This window comes from Camelus bactrianus, chromosome 12 (assembly GCF_048773025.1).
Source record: "Camelus bactrianus isolate YW-2024 breed Bactrian camel chromosome 12, ASM4877302v1, whole genome shotgun sequence".
Taxonomy (NCBI): Eukaryota; Metazoa; Chordata; class Mammalia; order Artiodactyla; family Camelidae; genus Camelus; species Camelus bactrianus.
Window position 1 is genome coordinate 34,384,788 of NC_133550.1, and position 14,013 is coordinate 34,398,800.

At 41.1% G+C, this 14,013-nt stretch overlaps 1 protein-coding gene across 1 annotated transcript in view; it reads left to right on the forward strand.

Moving 5' to 3' along the window:
- The window catches only part of GNPTAB (N-acetylglucosamine-1-phosphate transferase subunits alpha and beta), a 70,094-nt gene that overhangs the window by 45,513 nt on the left and 10,568 nt on the right, over positions 1-14,013 (forward strand). The window contains exons 8-18 of the mRNA XM_010962794.3: positions 1,124-1,285; positions 1,667-1,846; positions 2,073-2,243; positions 3,389-3,512; positions 4,549-4,752; positions 5,436-6,538; positions 8,338-8,537; positions 8,760-8,979; positions 9,672-9,785; positions 12,809-12,894; positions 13,125-13,223. Coding sequence (XP_010961096.2) covers positions 1,124-1,285; positions 1,667-1,846; positions 2,073-2,243; positions 3,389-3,512; positions 4,549-4,752; positions 5,436-6,538; positions 8,338-8,537; positions 8,760-8,979; positions 9,672-9,785; positions 12,809-12,894; positions 13,125-13,223 — 2,663 coding nt within the window. The remainder of the gene's footprint in view (positions 1-1,123; positions 1,286-1,666; positions 1,847-2,072; positions 2,244-3,388; positions 3,513-4,548; positions 4,753-5,435; positions 6,539-8,337; positions 8,538-8,759; positions 8,980-9,671; positions 9,786-12,808; positions 12,895-13,124; positions 13,224-14,013) is intronic.

Consider the following 14,013-nt stretch of genomic DNA (forward strand, 5'->3'; position numbering starts at 1 on the left):
CTCTTTTCCAATTATTGTAGAGTTACCTTAGGAAAGTGTCTGTAAAGTTTCCAAATAGTTTTCCAGAATAAAAGCAGTTTGGATAGGAGAGATTAATGAAGTTAAGGGTATTTCCCCAATACATTTAAAATTAAATTAGAATATTGAAGTACTGTATTTATTTATTCTAGAATAGTGATTTTTGCACTCCAGGGAGCCCTCAGAGGTTCTGTAGGAGCCACTGTGGGAGGGGAGACTGAGGGTGGGCAGTGAGACTGTTAGGTACCCAGATAGAACAGACAGAAGGATGTCTGCCCTGCATGGCCTGCCTCCCACCCGCCCCCCGTGTACCGAGGCAGAGTGGTGACAGTGGTGACCTTAGTGAGTGCTTCGTGTATACCAGGCACTGTTAAGGTGAAAGAAGGTAATCAGGAAGATAGCACACACGTGTGCTGCACACACGTACACCCACACACTTTGTGCTAAGGGTTAATGGCCTATGTAATAAAAATAGGAGGAGTATAAATGAAATTCTAACTCTAACCTCTGTTTTTGGCCTATATAGCTCGGGAAACTTTGAAAGATGAGCTAAATATAGTCATGTAGCACATATAAGAGCTCAGAATGAGCCCATAATAACTTGTGTTTGTTCTGTTTTATAAATTAAGAAAGAAGGCTAAAAAATTAAGAAACTGACTGTTAGAAGAGCCAATTCAGCAGAAGGATGTTGCTTTCCTGGATGAGTGGTTTTCGACTGTCCTTCCCCGCCTTCCCCACCTGAATTAAGCTCTTAAGGCCTCTTTTCTTAGGAAATTGTATGATACAGAGTTAAAACATAAAATGTATCATGGATAGTGTGGACTCTGGTTTGTTGCATTCACTGGGAAGTTGTCCGCCTGTTAGGCCTTCTTTTTTTGTTTTTTTTTGGTGATATTGGCCTGCTATTTCATATACATATATGAAACTTCTAATCTTTTAAATATATGTAATATATATTTAATATGTGCTATAAATAGCATGTAGTATAATATACAATATGTAGTGTGTATTACATATATTTAAAGATCAAGGATCAAACTGGGAATTTAATGTCTCTTCTTTGAGGTTCAGTTTTTCCACATGTAACCCTCTTGTTATTTTATAGTTGCAGTTATATTCAGAGGCCAGTGTAGCACTTCTGAAGTTGAATAACCCCGAAGATTTTCAAGAACTGAACAAGCAGACAAAGAAGAACATGACCATTGATGGAAAAGAACTGATCATAAGTCCTGCGTATTTATTATGGGATCTGAGTGCCATCAGCCAGGTGAGGGATGCAGACATTCTTTTAAAACCCGAATTGAGGGTTTTGATTATTAAAGATTTATAAGGCACTGTATTAGAAGAAGGAAGAGGACTTATGCAGAGGTGAGTTGACTGGAACTCAAAAGAGTTAATACTAATTGAAGTGACCTAGAGTCAGATCCAAGAAGCTTTTCTTAAAAAAAAAAAAAAAGTGTGAAAGAAATGCTGTTTTGTGTTGTTTTAAATGTGTTGAGTCTTTTGCCTTTTTTATAATGTTTAAAAGTTGGACGCTGTCTTTGAAAGCTGGAGCTCCCTGGGAGTAGAGGGCAGAGGGGATGGTCGGGAGGGGCAGGTGTGACTTAAGGGGCATTTCACATTTTTATGCGCCCGATGCTTTTCTCAGTCTAAGCAGGATGAAGATGTGTCTGCCAGCCGTTTTGAAGATAATGAAGAGCTGAGGTACTCACTGCGATCTATTGAGAGGCATGCGCCGTGGGTTCGAAACATTTTCATTGTCACTAATGGGCAGATTCCATCCTGGCTAAACCTCGATAATCCTCGAGTGACAATAGTCACACACCAGGTAGCGACTCCCATTTGTCACAAGGCTGTGGTCTTCTCCTCTGTCCTTTGCTGTTCTTTGTCTTGTCCCTAATGTCATCCCCTTACCTTCCTCACCTCCATTTCCACCTTCCTTTAACCCTTCCACTCGCCTCCCTTCCTCCCTTCTTTCCAAAAACAAAACAAAACAAAACAAACCTCTCATCTACCCTCTTTCATTCTTGTTTTGTTTGTTTTTCTTTTTAAAGGATGTTTTTCGAAATCTGAGCCACTTGCCTACCTTCAGTTCACCTGCTATTGAAAGTCACATTCATCGCATTGAAGGGCTGTCCCAGAAGTTCATTTACCTGAATGATGATGTCATGTTTGGAAAGGATGTCTGGCCGGACGACTTTTACAGTCACTCCAAAGGTCAGAAGGTGAGTGCCTAAGAAATGCCTGGCTTCGAAGTCCCTTAGAAGTTACAAATGGAAAGTCAGGAAGTTGGTATACATACCATATTCAGATTTGATCAAACAAGCATTTCTGAATGCTGAGTAAGCACAGGGGCGTTAACAGTTAGGGAGTGAGAAACTGCAGTAGGAACTTTGCTTCCCTGCATTCTCAGACACACGGACAGAACCCACCTTCTAAATTTTCTGCTGCTACCATAGCAGAAAAAGCAAAATCACTGTGAAATGCAAAATCGTGTTTACAATGTCTGCAAAATGCCCAAGATAGAAAGTTAGCTCAGTTTAGTGGTTAAAGACATGGATGGAATTTCATTAAAGGCCGACGGTCTTACTCTGGCTTTGAGAGGCAGGATGGAGAAGTGGTCCTGAGCACAGATGTGGGGGCCAGCTGTGCAGCACCGTCCTGCACAGTTTCCCGTTTCCTGTCGGCCTGGTGGCGGCAATAGGAATACCCTGGTAGCATTGTTAGAAGAGCTCAGTGATCGGTTGGAGGTTTACACCGTGAGCTTCTAGGTTATGGAGCACTGTAGCTGCAAGTGCCAACAGCACAAAGCTGCCTTTCCTGTTGCTGTTTACGCAGCCCCCCGTGCCCATTCTTCTGTCCACGTGTCTCCTCTGTGTTAGATTGTAGGGCTGTGGGGCTGAGCTGTGGCTTGACAGGGAGACAGACAAACTGGTGACTGTGTACGGTGATTTCTGAGACAGGACCATGCACGAATCTGCCCAGGAGTTCATGGCAGCACCACAGAGAAGCAGTGACTTGTGTTCATGTTTCCACCTGCTTCTTGCACGCCCTTGCACTTGCCTTAGGTCCTACATGTTGCTGCTTTATTTCAAAATAGATTATTTATAAGACCATATTGTGAGACTGACCTGTAAGCGGAGTCCTGGTCTGCTTTCCTTGAGTAACAGAAAGTAAATGTGCCCGACAAGACCCATCCACAGGGCAGGACTGAGAAAGCTAGCACAGGTCCAGGCCCAGGATGCCCCTGAACTCAGACCTTTTCTAGAGGCTCAGTTTGTTTTGTTTTGCTTTAAAAGGAATCCTAATTAAAGAATAAAAAGTGTCAGAAACCAGAAACCATTTTACTTTCCCTCTGGTTTCATCATAGGTTTATTTGACGTGGCCCGTGCCAAACTGTGCTGAGGGCTGCCCGGGGTCCTGGATCAAAGACGGCTATTGTGACAAGGCGTGTAACAACTCAGCCTGTGATTGGGACGGTGGCGACTGCTCTGGTGAGGATGTGCTCACATGTAGTTTGTTCATGTTGACAGAATTTTTTTCATTGGTCGTCACTGTCGAACATGTACAGTGACTAAATTAAACGTTTCTTCATGTAGTGAAACAACCGGTAATTCACAGACTCTTTGGAGGTGATGACTGGTGTTCCGATGCTTGGTTTATTCATATTGTCATTGTTAGGGACGTTTTCCCACATTGACCCTGCACTTGAAACTTACTATTCAAAATATGAAACTCAGTTATACCCTTAATTACGTGAGCTCAAAGTCAAGAGCAAGAATCTCTCTAACTGGTTCTTGGAGGAGCTCACGGCTGGTGGCTCTCTCCCCATCTCTTGCACTCTTATAATTTGGCCTTGTTGACCATAACAAGTTTTTACATTTATTTGTTGCCTTTCAGTTAAAAAGCATTTAAAGATATAAATCGTCATCCATTATCCGCTTGAATTTCTTAGTCACCGAAGAAAGAGCTGTCATTGTCCCCCTAGTCCATGTGAGGAATCAGACTTGGGGAAGTGTTGAGTGTTGAAAGAAACAAAACTGTAAGTTGTGCTTCAGTCTGATCTGTCAGAGGCACTTTGGAAAAACACAAACAGCTGCAGGGAGAGAACGCAGACACTCAAGAGAGCCCGGGGAGCTGGGCCCCTCCTAGAGCAGCAGCACTGGATAACGAGGTTCGCACTTGTGTTAGGACGTGTTTTTGGCGGTTCTGAGAGTCTCGGTCTTCAGAATAATCTGCTCCTTCATACACATCTACACTTGCCACCTTGAGCAAATTTGAAGCCTGTCCTTCTAGGTTGCACAGCTGGGAAATGCCAAGGCCAGGTCTTCCCAGGCCCAGTCCGCTGTCAGGTGACACCCCCTTTTCAATTTGTTTTGTTTTTAAGCAACATGAAATCTACGAAAGAATGGGGTGAACCTTTTCTGACAAATTCATGCATCAAGCTTGAAAACACTATTAAGAAATAAGGAAGTGGCTTTTTTCAAGATTGTAGGAATGGCAAGATCTGTTTTCCTCCTCCTCCTGCAGGGAACAGTGGAGGGAGTCGCTACATGGCAGGAGCCGTGGGTACCGGGAGTTTTGGAGCCGGACAGCCCTGGCATTTTGGTGGAGCAATAAGCGGTGTCTCTTACTGTAATCAAGGATGTGCCAATTCCTGGCTCGCTGATAAGTTCTGTGACCAGGCCTGCAATGTCTTGTCCTGTGGGTTTGATGCTGGCGACTGTGGGCAAGGTATATTAATTGCCGTTAAAAAACATACTTAGAATAAGAGGATAACAATCCTTGGTAAATAGAAGGGGTTTGGATCATTGCTGTTACTTAAAGTGATTATTCTCTATGTATCCCTTTCCCAGCCTTTCATCCAAACTAGTTGTGAGTGAGTTATAAGTAGGAGAAGGACACTGGTCTTTAGAAAACAGTAGACACTGAAGGTGTATCTTTTCCTGTTACTGCTTCAGTTCGATTTTTTTTTTTAGCTAAGCATATTGAAAATTTATGGTGAAGGTTTGATTTGGAAACCATAAAAGGAGACCAGTAATTCATTAAGTAAGCATGGTTTGAATACTGGATCTTGTTGATAGCTTATTAATGGAGATTAATGGAGATCCTTTTTGGCAGAAAGTAGTATTTTTTTCAAGTGGACAAGAAAGCTGGAAGTTGATCATTGGAATTTGCTGTCCAGAACTGTGCTGTATCTCTGTAGTGAGTCAGCCTCAGCATTCTATGTCGTTAATAGTGATTGCTTCAGAGAATAAAATGAGCCCGATTTCAGTAGGTTTTGTGTTAGAATTTCCATTTTGAAGTCCATTTAAAGTCACTCTTAGAAAGTGAAAACTCAGACCCCAAGAATTAAAGGAAAAGGGTTTGGAAAATGCCTGGTTTTTAAAAAGTCATGTTTGTGTTTTTTTCTCTAGATCATTTTCATGAATTGTATAAAGTAACTCTTCTCCCAAACCAGACTCACTATGTTATTCCAAAAGGTGAATGCCTGCCTTATTTCAGCTTTGCAGAAATAGCCAAAAGGGGAATTGAAGGCATCTATAATGACAACCCAATAATCCGACATGCTTCTATCGCCAATAAGTGGAAAACCATCCACCTCATAATGCACAGTGGAATGAACGCCACCACAATACATTTCAATCTCACGTTTCAAAGTACAAATGATGAAGAGTTCAAAATGCAAATAGTAGTGGAGGTTGACACAAGGGAGGTGCCCAAATGGAACTCTACGACCCAGAAGCCTCGCCAAAATTTGGTTAGCCCAGCCCTTCTTCCAGAGGCGGAGGTCCTGTTTGAGGATATTCCCGAAGAAAAACGCTTCCCCAAGGTCAAGAGACATGACGTCAACACAACAGGAAGAGTCCAAGTGGAGGTGGAAATTCCACTGCTCAATATTTCACTCCTTCCAAAAGAGGCCCAGTTGAGCCTCAGCAACTTGGATTTGCAACTAGAACGTGGAGACATCACCGTGAAAGGATACAACCTGTCCAAGTCAACCCTGCTGAGGTTGTTTGTGTTGAACTCAAAGGATACCAGGTTAACAATAAATCATGCTCTAATGACAGATCAAAGAAATGACAGTTTGGAGGCCCCGCTGGAAAAACAGGTTCACAGAAGCAGCTTACCGAGCAGCATAGGAGCATCTGAAAGACTCCAGGGGTCGCCAGCTTTTCCAGCAGTGACAATAGAAGTGAATGGCCGCTCCCAGAGTCAGACTCCCCCCCCGAACCTAGAAACCGAAGCAAGATTCCAGTCTAAAACCCTGACCCAAAAAGTAGGAGGCGGAAGTGTGTTAAAAGAAAATCTCTCATCTCTGATTGTCACACTGGAAAACAAGGAGACACAAGAAAAGATAATCGCAGGCAAAGAAGAGAAAAACAGAATGGAGGAAAACGCTAAGAGTTACCTAGGTGGTGATGAAGTATTACCTGGAAGAAAACTGCAACATTACACAGACAGTTACCTGGGCTTTTTGCCGTGGGAGAAGAAAAAGTATTTCCAAGATCTTCTTGATGTAAGTTGCACCCGGACTTATTCCTTCCCTTGCTCAGGAAAAATAAGTAACCTTGTATGAGGTACTGATGTAATAATTGTTACCATTTATCCCGCACTTCCCTGTGCCTGCCACTGAATTCGGTGCTCTTCTTCTGTGATTTCATTTAATTGTCCAAATAATTCTAACAATAAGAATACCTTATAAGGGTCTTTGCTATCGTTATCCCCATTTTGCAGTTTAGGAAGCAGCCTTCGTGTGATGAGTAAGGGATTCAGTCAGGGGCGTACCTGAGCACGCAGTAGAACCGCAATGGTCTCTGATCTTTACTTGGCGTGTGTGATTTCAAACTATGTTTTTGCATACATTGCGCAAGTCAGATCTGAAATTTTTTCAGCTTTACTGATGAAAAACCTGAGATGCAGATGAATTGGTTAGCTTTCCCAATATTGCGAGAGCAGGTGTTTGTGAGCCAAGCCTCCAAGCTGGAGCGCTCTCCCTCCTGTACCACAGCTTCCACGGTGCCCTGGTGGCCTTTGTACGTGTCACCAATGCCGTCACTGCTACCTGCTGGGGAGCACAGGATGGTCAGGACAGTCGCTGCTGTTGAACACTCAGGGCAAGCTGGGAGGATGGATTTGTGGGCAGATAATCATAGCAGTGTGATAAGTATCTCTTCAAGTAGGCAAGGGATCCAAGGGGAAAATTTCTTAACTTTGCCTTGAGGTATTGGGAAAGTGACCCAGGAGGAAGTGCCTTATGACCTGACCTCTGAAGGGTGCAGAGGCGTTGACAGACTGAGAAAAGCCATGTGGTCTAGGCTGGATCGTGAACACAGCACAGCCACGAGTGGATGTTAGGCTGGGGCAGAGCAGTGAAGAGGGGGTCGTGTCGTTATTCTCACTGTCTTCGGGAAGTGTCTTGTCCCTGACGTGGCAGGTGTTTACTAACTCCTGAGTGAGGGACTGCAGGGTTCTTACCTATGTTGATTTCCTCACCCCCCTACTCCTTTCTTTCTTTTTTAATTGCAAATGCCCTAGAGGCTAGTGGTAAAAATTGCAAGCAATGCAAAAACTAAAAACAAACAAAATGAAGAGGAAAGATCTCTTTCCTTCCTTAATCTCCCCACTTGAGACAATCACTATGAATATTTAGTTTGGTGGGTATTCTTCTAGTATTTTTGTGTAGATATGCAAATACATAAACTATATAGCTTATTTCTCCACACGCTAACCAACACCATTTAGTATCAGTCTGTATTTGCATCAGTTTGAGAAGCAAAAATATTTCATCTTCTGTAAACTGTGTTCATGTTCTTTGTTAGTATTTTTTACCCATTCATTCAGTTTTGCCTCTTACTGGTTTTGATAGGGTTCTTTACATTCCATAATATTAACAGTATTATATGATGAAAACAATTTTGTGTTCTAGTCTTTGTGTTCAGAACTCAAGTACCTGCTGCTTTGATGGCACGAGTAGAAGTAACTTGATATTGAAGGCACTATCAAGTTAATTGTAAATCAGTTTTCTAAATACTGCATTGAAATGGGCAACAATCTTGTGGTCAGTGACCTGTCCTTGAAGAATGCCCTGTGAGTAGACCTCCACCCCACAGCTGTTGTTCTCAAGCCAGTGTTCTTGATACTTCCACTGAAATCCAGTTCAGTCCTGCTCTCTGTTGTTAAGGTGACCTGTTAGTGCTCATTTCATTTGCTCCCCGCGTGATTGGTTATTACATAAAGTGGTCCCCCTGTCTCTTGTTAACACAGGGCACTCGTACACTTAACATAATGCTGTGTTGCATGGAATTCTCTTTTCAGGAAGAAGAGTCACTGAAGACACAACTGGCGTACTTTACTGACAGCAAACACACAGGGAGGCAACTAAAAGATACGTTCGCAGATTCCCTCCGCTATGTAAATAAAATTCTAAACAGCAAGTTTGGATTCACATCTCGGAAAGTCCCTGCACACATGCCCCACATGATCGACCGAATAGTTATGCAAGAACTGCAAGATATGTAAGTCTGGTTTGCGTTTGGGTCGTCTGCATGTGCTCAGAGCCAAGGCTGCTTGAAATCTGCATCTTTGCTGTGCTGCGTTTATGGTCTAACAGTTGATGACTGATGTGTTGAAGGTATTATCTCAATAAATAAGTGGGAAGAAAGATTCTAACTCCACCAATGTTAGGTACCATATATATTTTAAATATCCAGATCTCATGCTATGTTATGTTTGTACAGGTTCCCTGAAGAATTTGACAAGACATCATTTCACAAAGTGCGCCATTCTGAAGACATGCAGTTTGCCTTCTCTTATTTTTATTATCTCATGAGTGCAGTTCAGCCGCTGAATGTATCTCAAGTTTTTGATGAAGTTGATACAGACCAATCTGGTGTCTTATCAGACAGAGAAATCCGAACGCTGGCTACCAGAATTCATGACCTTCCTTTAAGTTTGCAGGTATTGTAATTTTTTCCCCCCACTAAACTTGGTGACATTTTAAATGAAACTGTTAATTTTAAATTTGATACTTTCTTTTCCCCTACGTACTTCAATGTAATGTAAGTACAAGTGGCTCTTAACATTTAATGAGGGTGTTCACAACTAGTCCATTTTTCATGCCAGAATTAAAATAAAATTTGAAGTTGGTATTTTGTAAGATAACTTTTTTTTTAAGTAATCTTTACTTTTCAGTAGGGATTTCTATTGTATTGTTTGGAGGAGAGGCAGACCATACCTGCGTATAAGATTCTCGTGATGAGTTCATTTAGGAATTGCAGGTGTGGCTGAGTGGGGGTCTCAGCCAAGCCCCTGCTGCTGCACGGCCCCCTCTGTCGTGGCATCCCCCCATCCCAGGAGTAGGAGACCCACTAAGGGAGAGCGCCACGATGGATCCAACTGCAGGACGTCCCAGCTGGTGGTTCCCTGGACCACCTTGTGTAAAATGGTGCCTCATAGTCCAGTATGCTCTGCTGTGAGACAAAGATGAGTTATTTGTATGGTCTCATTCTGCTCTTCTTGGGGTGTCTTTAATAATCATATAATCAAACCCTCTCTGAAGATAGCACTTCGGTTTTGGTGACTTTAACATTTTTAAAACCACCATCATTAATTGTATATAAAAGGTTTGTCTTTTTATTTTGCTTTGCTAGGATTTAACAGGTCTGGAACACATGTTAATAAATTGTTCAAAAATGCTTCCTGCTAATATCACTCAGCTAAACACCATCCCGCCAACTCAGGAAGCATACTATGATCCCAATCTGGTGAGTAGCATGGGTTCTTTTATGTAAAACAGAAAGTATATTCTAATTGAGTGTTACATCATTTCTGTATAGCACTTCAGAAACTAGAAGCAGGTTCTATGTTTACAAGTCTTTGGTGGAAATTAATAGCATGATAATCCAGAATCACTTAACATTTTTCTTTGGAATCTCTTTTCTCCTCCCTGATGGATATTAAGCTAATATTAAGACTAACTGCTTATATTCTATAAGCAGCAACTATTCACTAAGGATGGCAGAAGATAGTTCCAAAGTATTCTCATTGGCTCAGGAGAACAATCTTGAGGTTAAAATATTAACCCAGGAAATATTCGTCAACAAGAATACATACCATCTTTCATCAAAGCTAAGTTGCTTTGATGCTGGCACTTTCTTGGGTCTTACCAGGAGGGGCAGTGGAGGATCTACACACAGCTGTATTACAGAGTACCCCTTGGCTGAAATGATTGACTGTTGATGGTAAGATGCATTCAGTGTCTGAGAAATGATAACGTGGGGAAAAAATTGTGCATTTAGAATTGATGGGAAAAGGATATAGTACAGCCATTTATGTGATGCTTACAGTTAAATTTTACTGATATATATGGAAAATTGTTTACAAAATAAATTAGGTGGGGGGAAAATGGGTAGTGCCGTATACAAAATATGATTTAAACTATGGAAAACTCCCAAGTAAAAAACTTCACACACAAACCCCAAAAAGTAATGGAGATGACAGTAGGTTAAATCATAGGTAGTTCTTAATATCTTTTTTGCACGCTTCCATATTTTCTCTAATGAATAGGTTTCACTTTCATAACCAGAATAATGTTATTTCCAAAAATTTACCATCTTGCAAATGTTCAAGCCATATGATTAATTGCAGATAAAATGTTTGTAAATGAATGTAGAGAAGAGTAATAAATCAGTTAAAAATCTGATTCCTGAAAAAGGGAATCACTCATTTAGCACTCATTATACACGTCAGGGATGGTGTTCCTCACCCACGTTCTCAGCGGGCCCCGTGAAGCTCGCGCATGAGGAGGCAGCGTGAGGGGCAGCAGCCGTTGGTGAGAGAGGTCAGCACCGCAGCTCTGGGAGCGCACAAACTAGAAGGATTGCTGATTGTGCGTAGGTTAGTTTAGCTTGTGACATGGTTTGGTGTAGATACGTGACACTTAAAAGCCAATTCTCTGAATACTCTAAAACTTGAAACTGTGAAATCAGTAAAATTGAAATAAATAGAAGAGTAACACGCGGTGTCAGTCCTAAGCGAGTTTGCTCTAGTGAGGTAACAGACATGAGTCAGCAGGTAGACAGCGAGGCTCTTTCTGGGTTGAGGCTTCACGGGAGGCCTCACGTGCAGCTGATGCGCAGTCCGGCTGATAACCCAACAGCAGCTCATCCTGTGGTTTCTTCTGGCGCTTTGGCACAATCCAGTAAGAAATGCTTTGTGAACTCTAGATTGTTGTACAGACGTTAGTAGTTCTTTACATGGTTTTTTTTTTTAATTGAAGTACTTGTCAGTTACAGTGTGTCAATTTCTGGTGTACAGCACAGTGTTCCAGCCATGCATATATACATGTATGTTCTTAATGATTAAAAAGGCACATTTGTAACCATAGTAGGTGCTTTTCCTCCCTCCATGGAGACTAGAATCAAAGTTTTGGAAAAAATTAGAAATTAGGCTGCATAGGTTAAAGGACATTCTGAGTTGCAAGACCTTTTAAATAATGATACCTCTTTTCTGTTTTCCTAAAATTTGGAGTTTAAATCATTCAGAGTATCTTGGTTGAAAATAAATTTTGCTGTCTATGTATTTGTCAAGATAATAAGATTTCCCATCAGTTATCAGAGATCTGGGCACACCCTTTCTCTAGGAGGGGGGCAGAGAGCCGTGAGTCCAGGTTGCCCTGACTTGTCCTTTTTGGTATCTTGCTGGGCAGCCCCAACGCGTTGGACAGGAGGAAGAAAGGAGCAAGTGTGCTGGGCTCCAACACTGCCCTCTCCACGGCCTCTCTCACTGTCCAGGTCTCTTTGGTCTTCACTTTTTCTTTATGACCACATCATGGTTGTGCTGACAGGTTGCTTTAGAGACCACTGACTTCACCCCAAGGTCCAGGGAGCTTTACTGTGGCACAGCCTCTTTCAGCTCCCTCCAGACTTCTCTTTCACCCTCTGTATTTCCACACCCATCCTTTCGTTTGTCTTTTCTGCTCCATAAACTCTAGGTTCCTGTAAGACTGCAATTACCAGCCCCCTGCACTTACATAGAGCTTACAGAAGCATGTTCTTTTCTAAGGAAGATGATATATGCGTAGAAAAGTTTTTCATCTTGCCCTGTATTTCACAAGCACGACAAAAGGTTATTGACAGATTTTAGGATTTTCTTTTTTTAAAGAAATGTATATATATTTATCCACTAGCTCAGTGTTTTTTTTTTTAATCAAATATTTGGAATGAGGTTTAGAATCAGCAAATATCCTTTGAATGCTAAGGATTAAGTAAAGGGTGCTTTGCTAACAATTGTAAGTTAGTCTTGAGGCTTATGCAAATAAGCTGTTTTAAAACATATGTACTAATTATACTGGCAGCATTAGTTAACATTACTTGAGTTAATTCTTACCCAAGGTGTTGATTGACTTCATTACTGTAATTAAATGTGATTACACGTGGGATAAAGTATTTTCTAATTAGACTATAAGAATGACAGTATGGCTTTGGAATATCATGTAGACAAGTTTATTACATTTTATATTATAATTTTTTCAGAAACAAAATAAATTTCTAACAGTTAATTAACAGATAGTGTATAGTAATGTGATTAAAATAAAACTTTATTTACAAAAATAGACAATTAGCCTGCAGGCCATGGTATGCAGATTCAGTTTTTTAAAATATTGCATTAAAATATTCATCTTGATTATTCAGTCTTTTGGTGCCCCCTTAAATTTTCACTCTGAGGTGAATGTGCCACTTGCCTGACCTAGTCTTGGACTTGATGTAATGTCTGTATTTTCTCACAGCCACCAGTCACTAAAAGTCTAGTAACCAACTGTAAACCAGTAACTGACAAAATCCATAAAGCATATAAGGACAAAAACAAATACAGGTAAGTACTATATACACTTTTCTTTAAGAATAATTATAAGACTATGGTATTTTTATAATTTTATTATACTTTACCTATTAAACATTCTTTCAAATTTACAGGAGATTGTTTTCTTGAGTAATACAGAAAGATATTGAGGATGTTGAGTATTTTAAAGTTTTATGAAATGTTTTCATTGAAATTTTGTTTTATGTAGCCACATAAATCTTTAAGTATGTTTTTACAACTAGGTTCGAAATCATGGGAGAAGAAGAAATTGCTTTCAAGATGATTCGTACCAATGTTTCTCATATAGTTGGCCAGCTGGATGATATAAGAAAAAATCCCAGGTAGTATTAATATTTTTTTAATTTAGAGCATTTTAGGGTCACAGCAAAATTGAACAGAAAGGACAGAGAATTCCCATAACTTTAAAAATTATCTTTAATCATGCAAATAAACACGAAAAAAGGGCAGTGGGTCTAGATAGAAGGGAGTGACTTATTTCTGTCTAGAGCAGAAAGAAGTGCCTGATGGTGGAGGTAGTGTTTCAAAGAAGAGATGGGAGTTGCGATCGGGGCCCCCCTGCAGAGGGACTAGCACAGACTTTTTTCTTTTTTTGCATAGAACGGTGCGTGGCTGGACATAATGGATAGACAGGTAAAAAGATAGATAGGTGGGTGGGTAGGTGGATGGGGAGGGAGAGAGAGACAAAGAGAGAAAGGATGGGAAAGAGAGAAACTAAGGTGGATAAGTGGATGGTTGGATAGGTATGTACCTGGGTTTGTAGACTGACAAATGTATTGAAGGGTGGGTGGCTGGATGATGGATAGGTGCGTGGATGAGTAGGCACATGGGATGGTGGATAGATGGATTGCAAGGAAGGAAGGAAGATGTGTGGGTGGATGGAGAGATAGAGAGGAGGATGGAAGGAAGGAGAGAAAGATGGGTAGGTGAATGGTGAAGAGAGGAAAAGAACGAGAGAAGAAAGAAAAAAGACAGAAAAGTGGTTTTGTGGATGGGGGGAGGGAGACAAAGAACGAAAGATTGCTGCTGGTTGGATAGGGTGGTATATGGGGTGGTAGATGCATGGATGTAAAGGTTTATAGGTAGAAAGGAAGGGAGGAAGGGAAGAGAGCG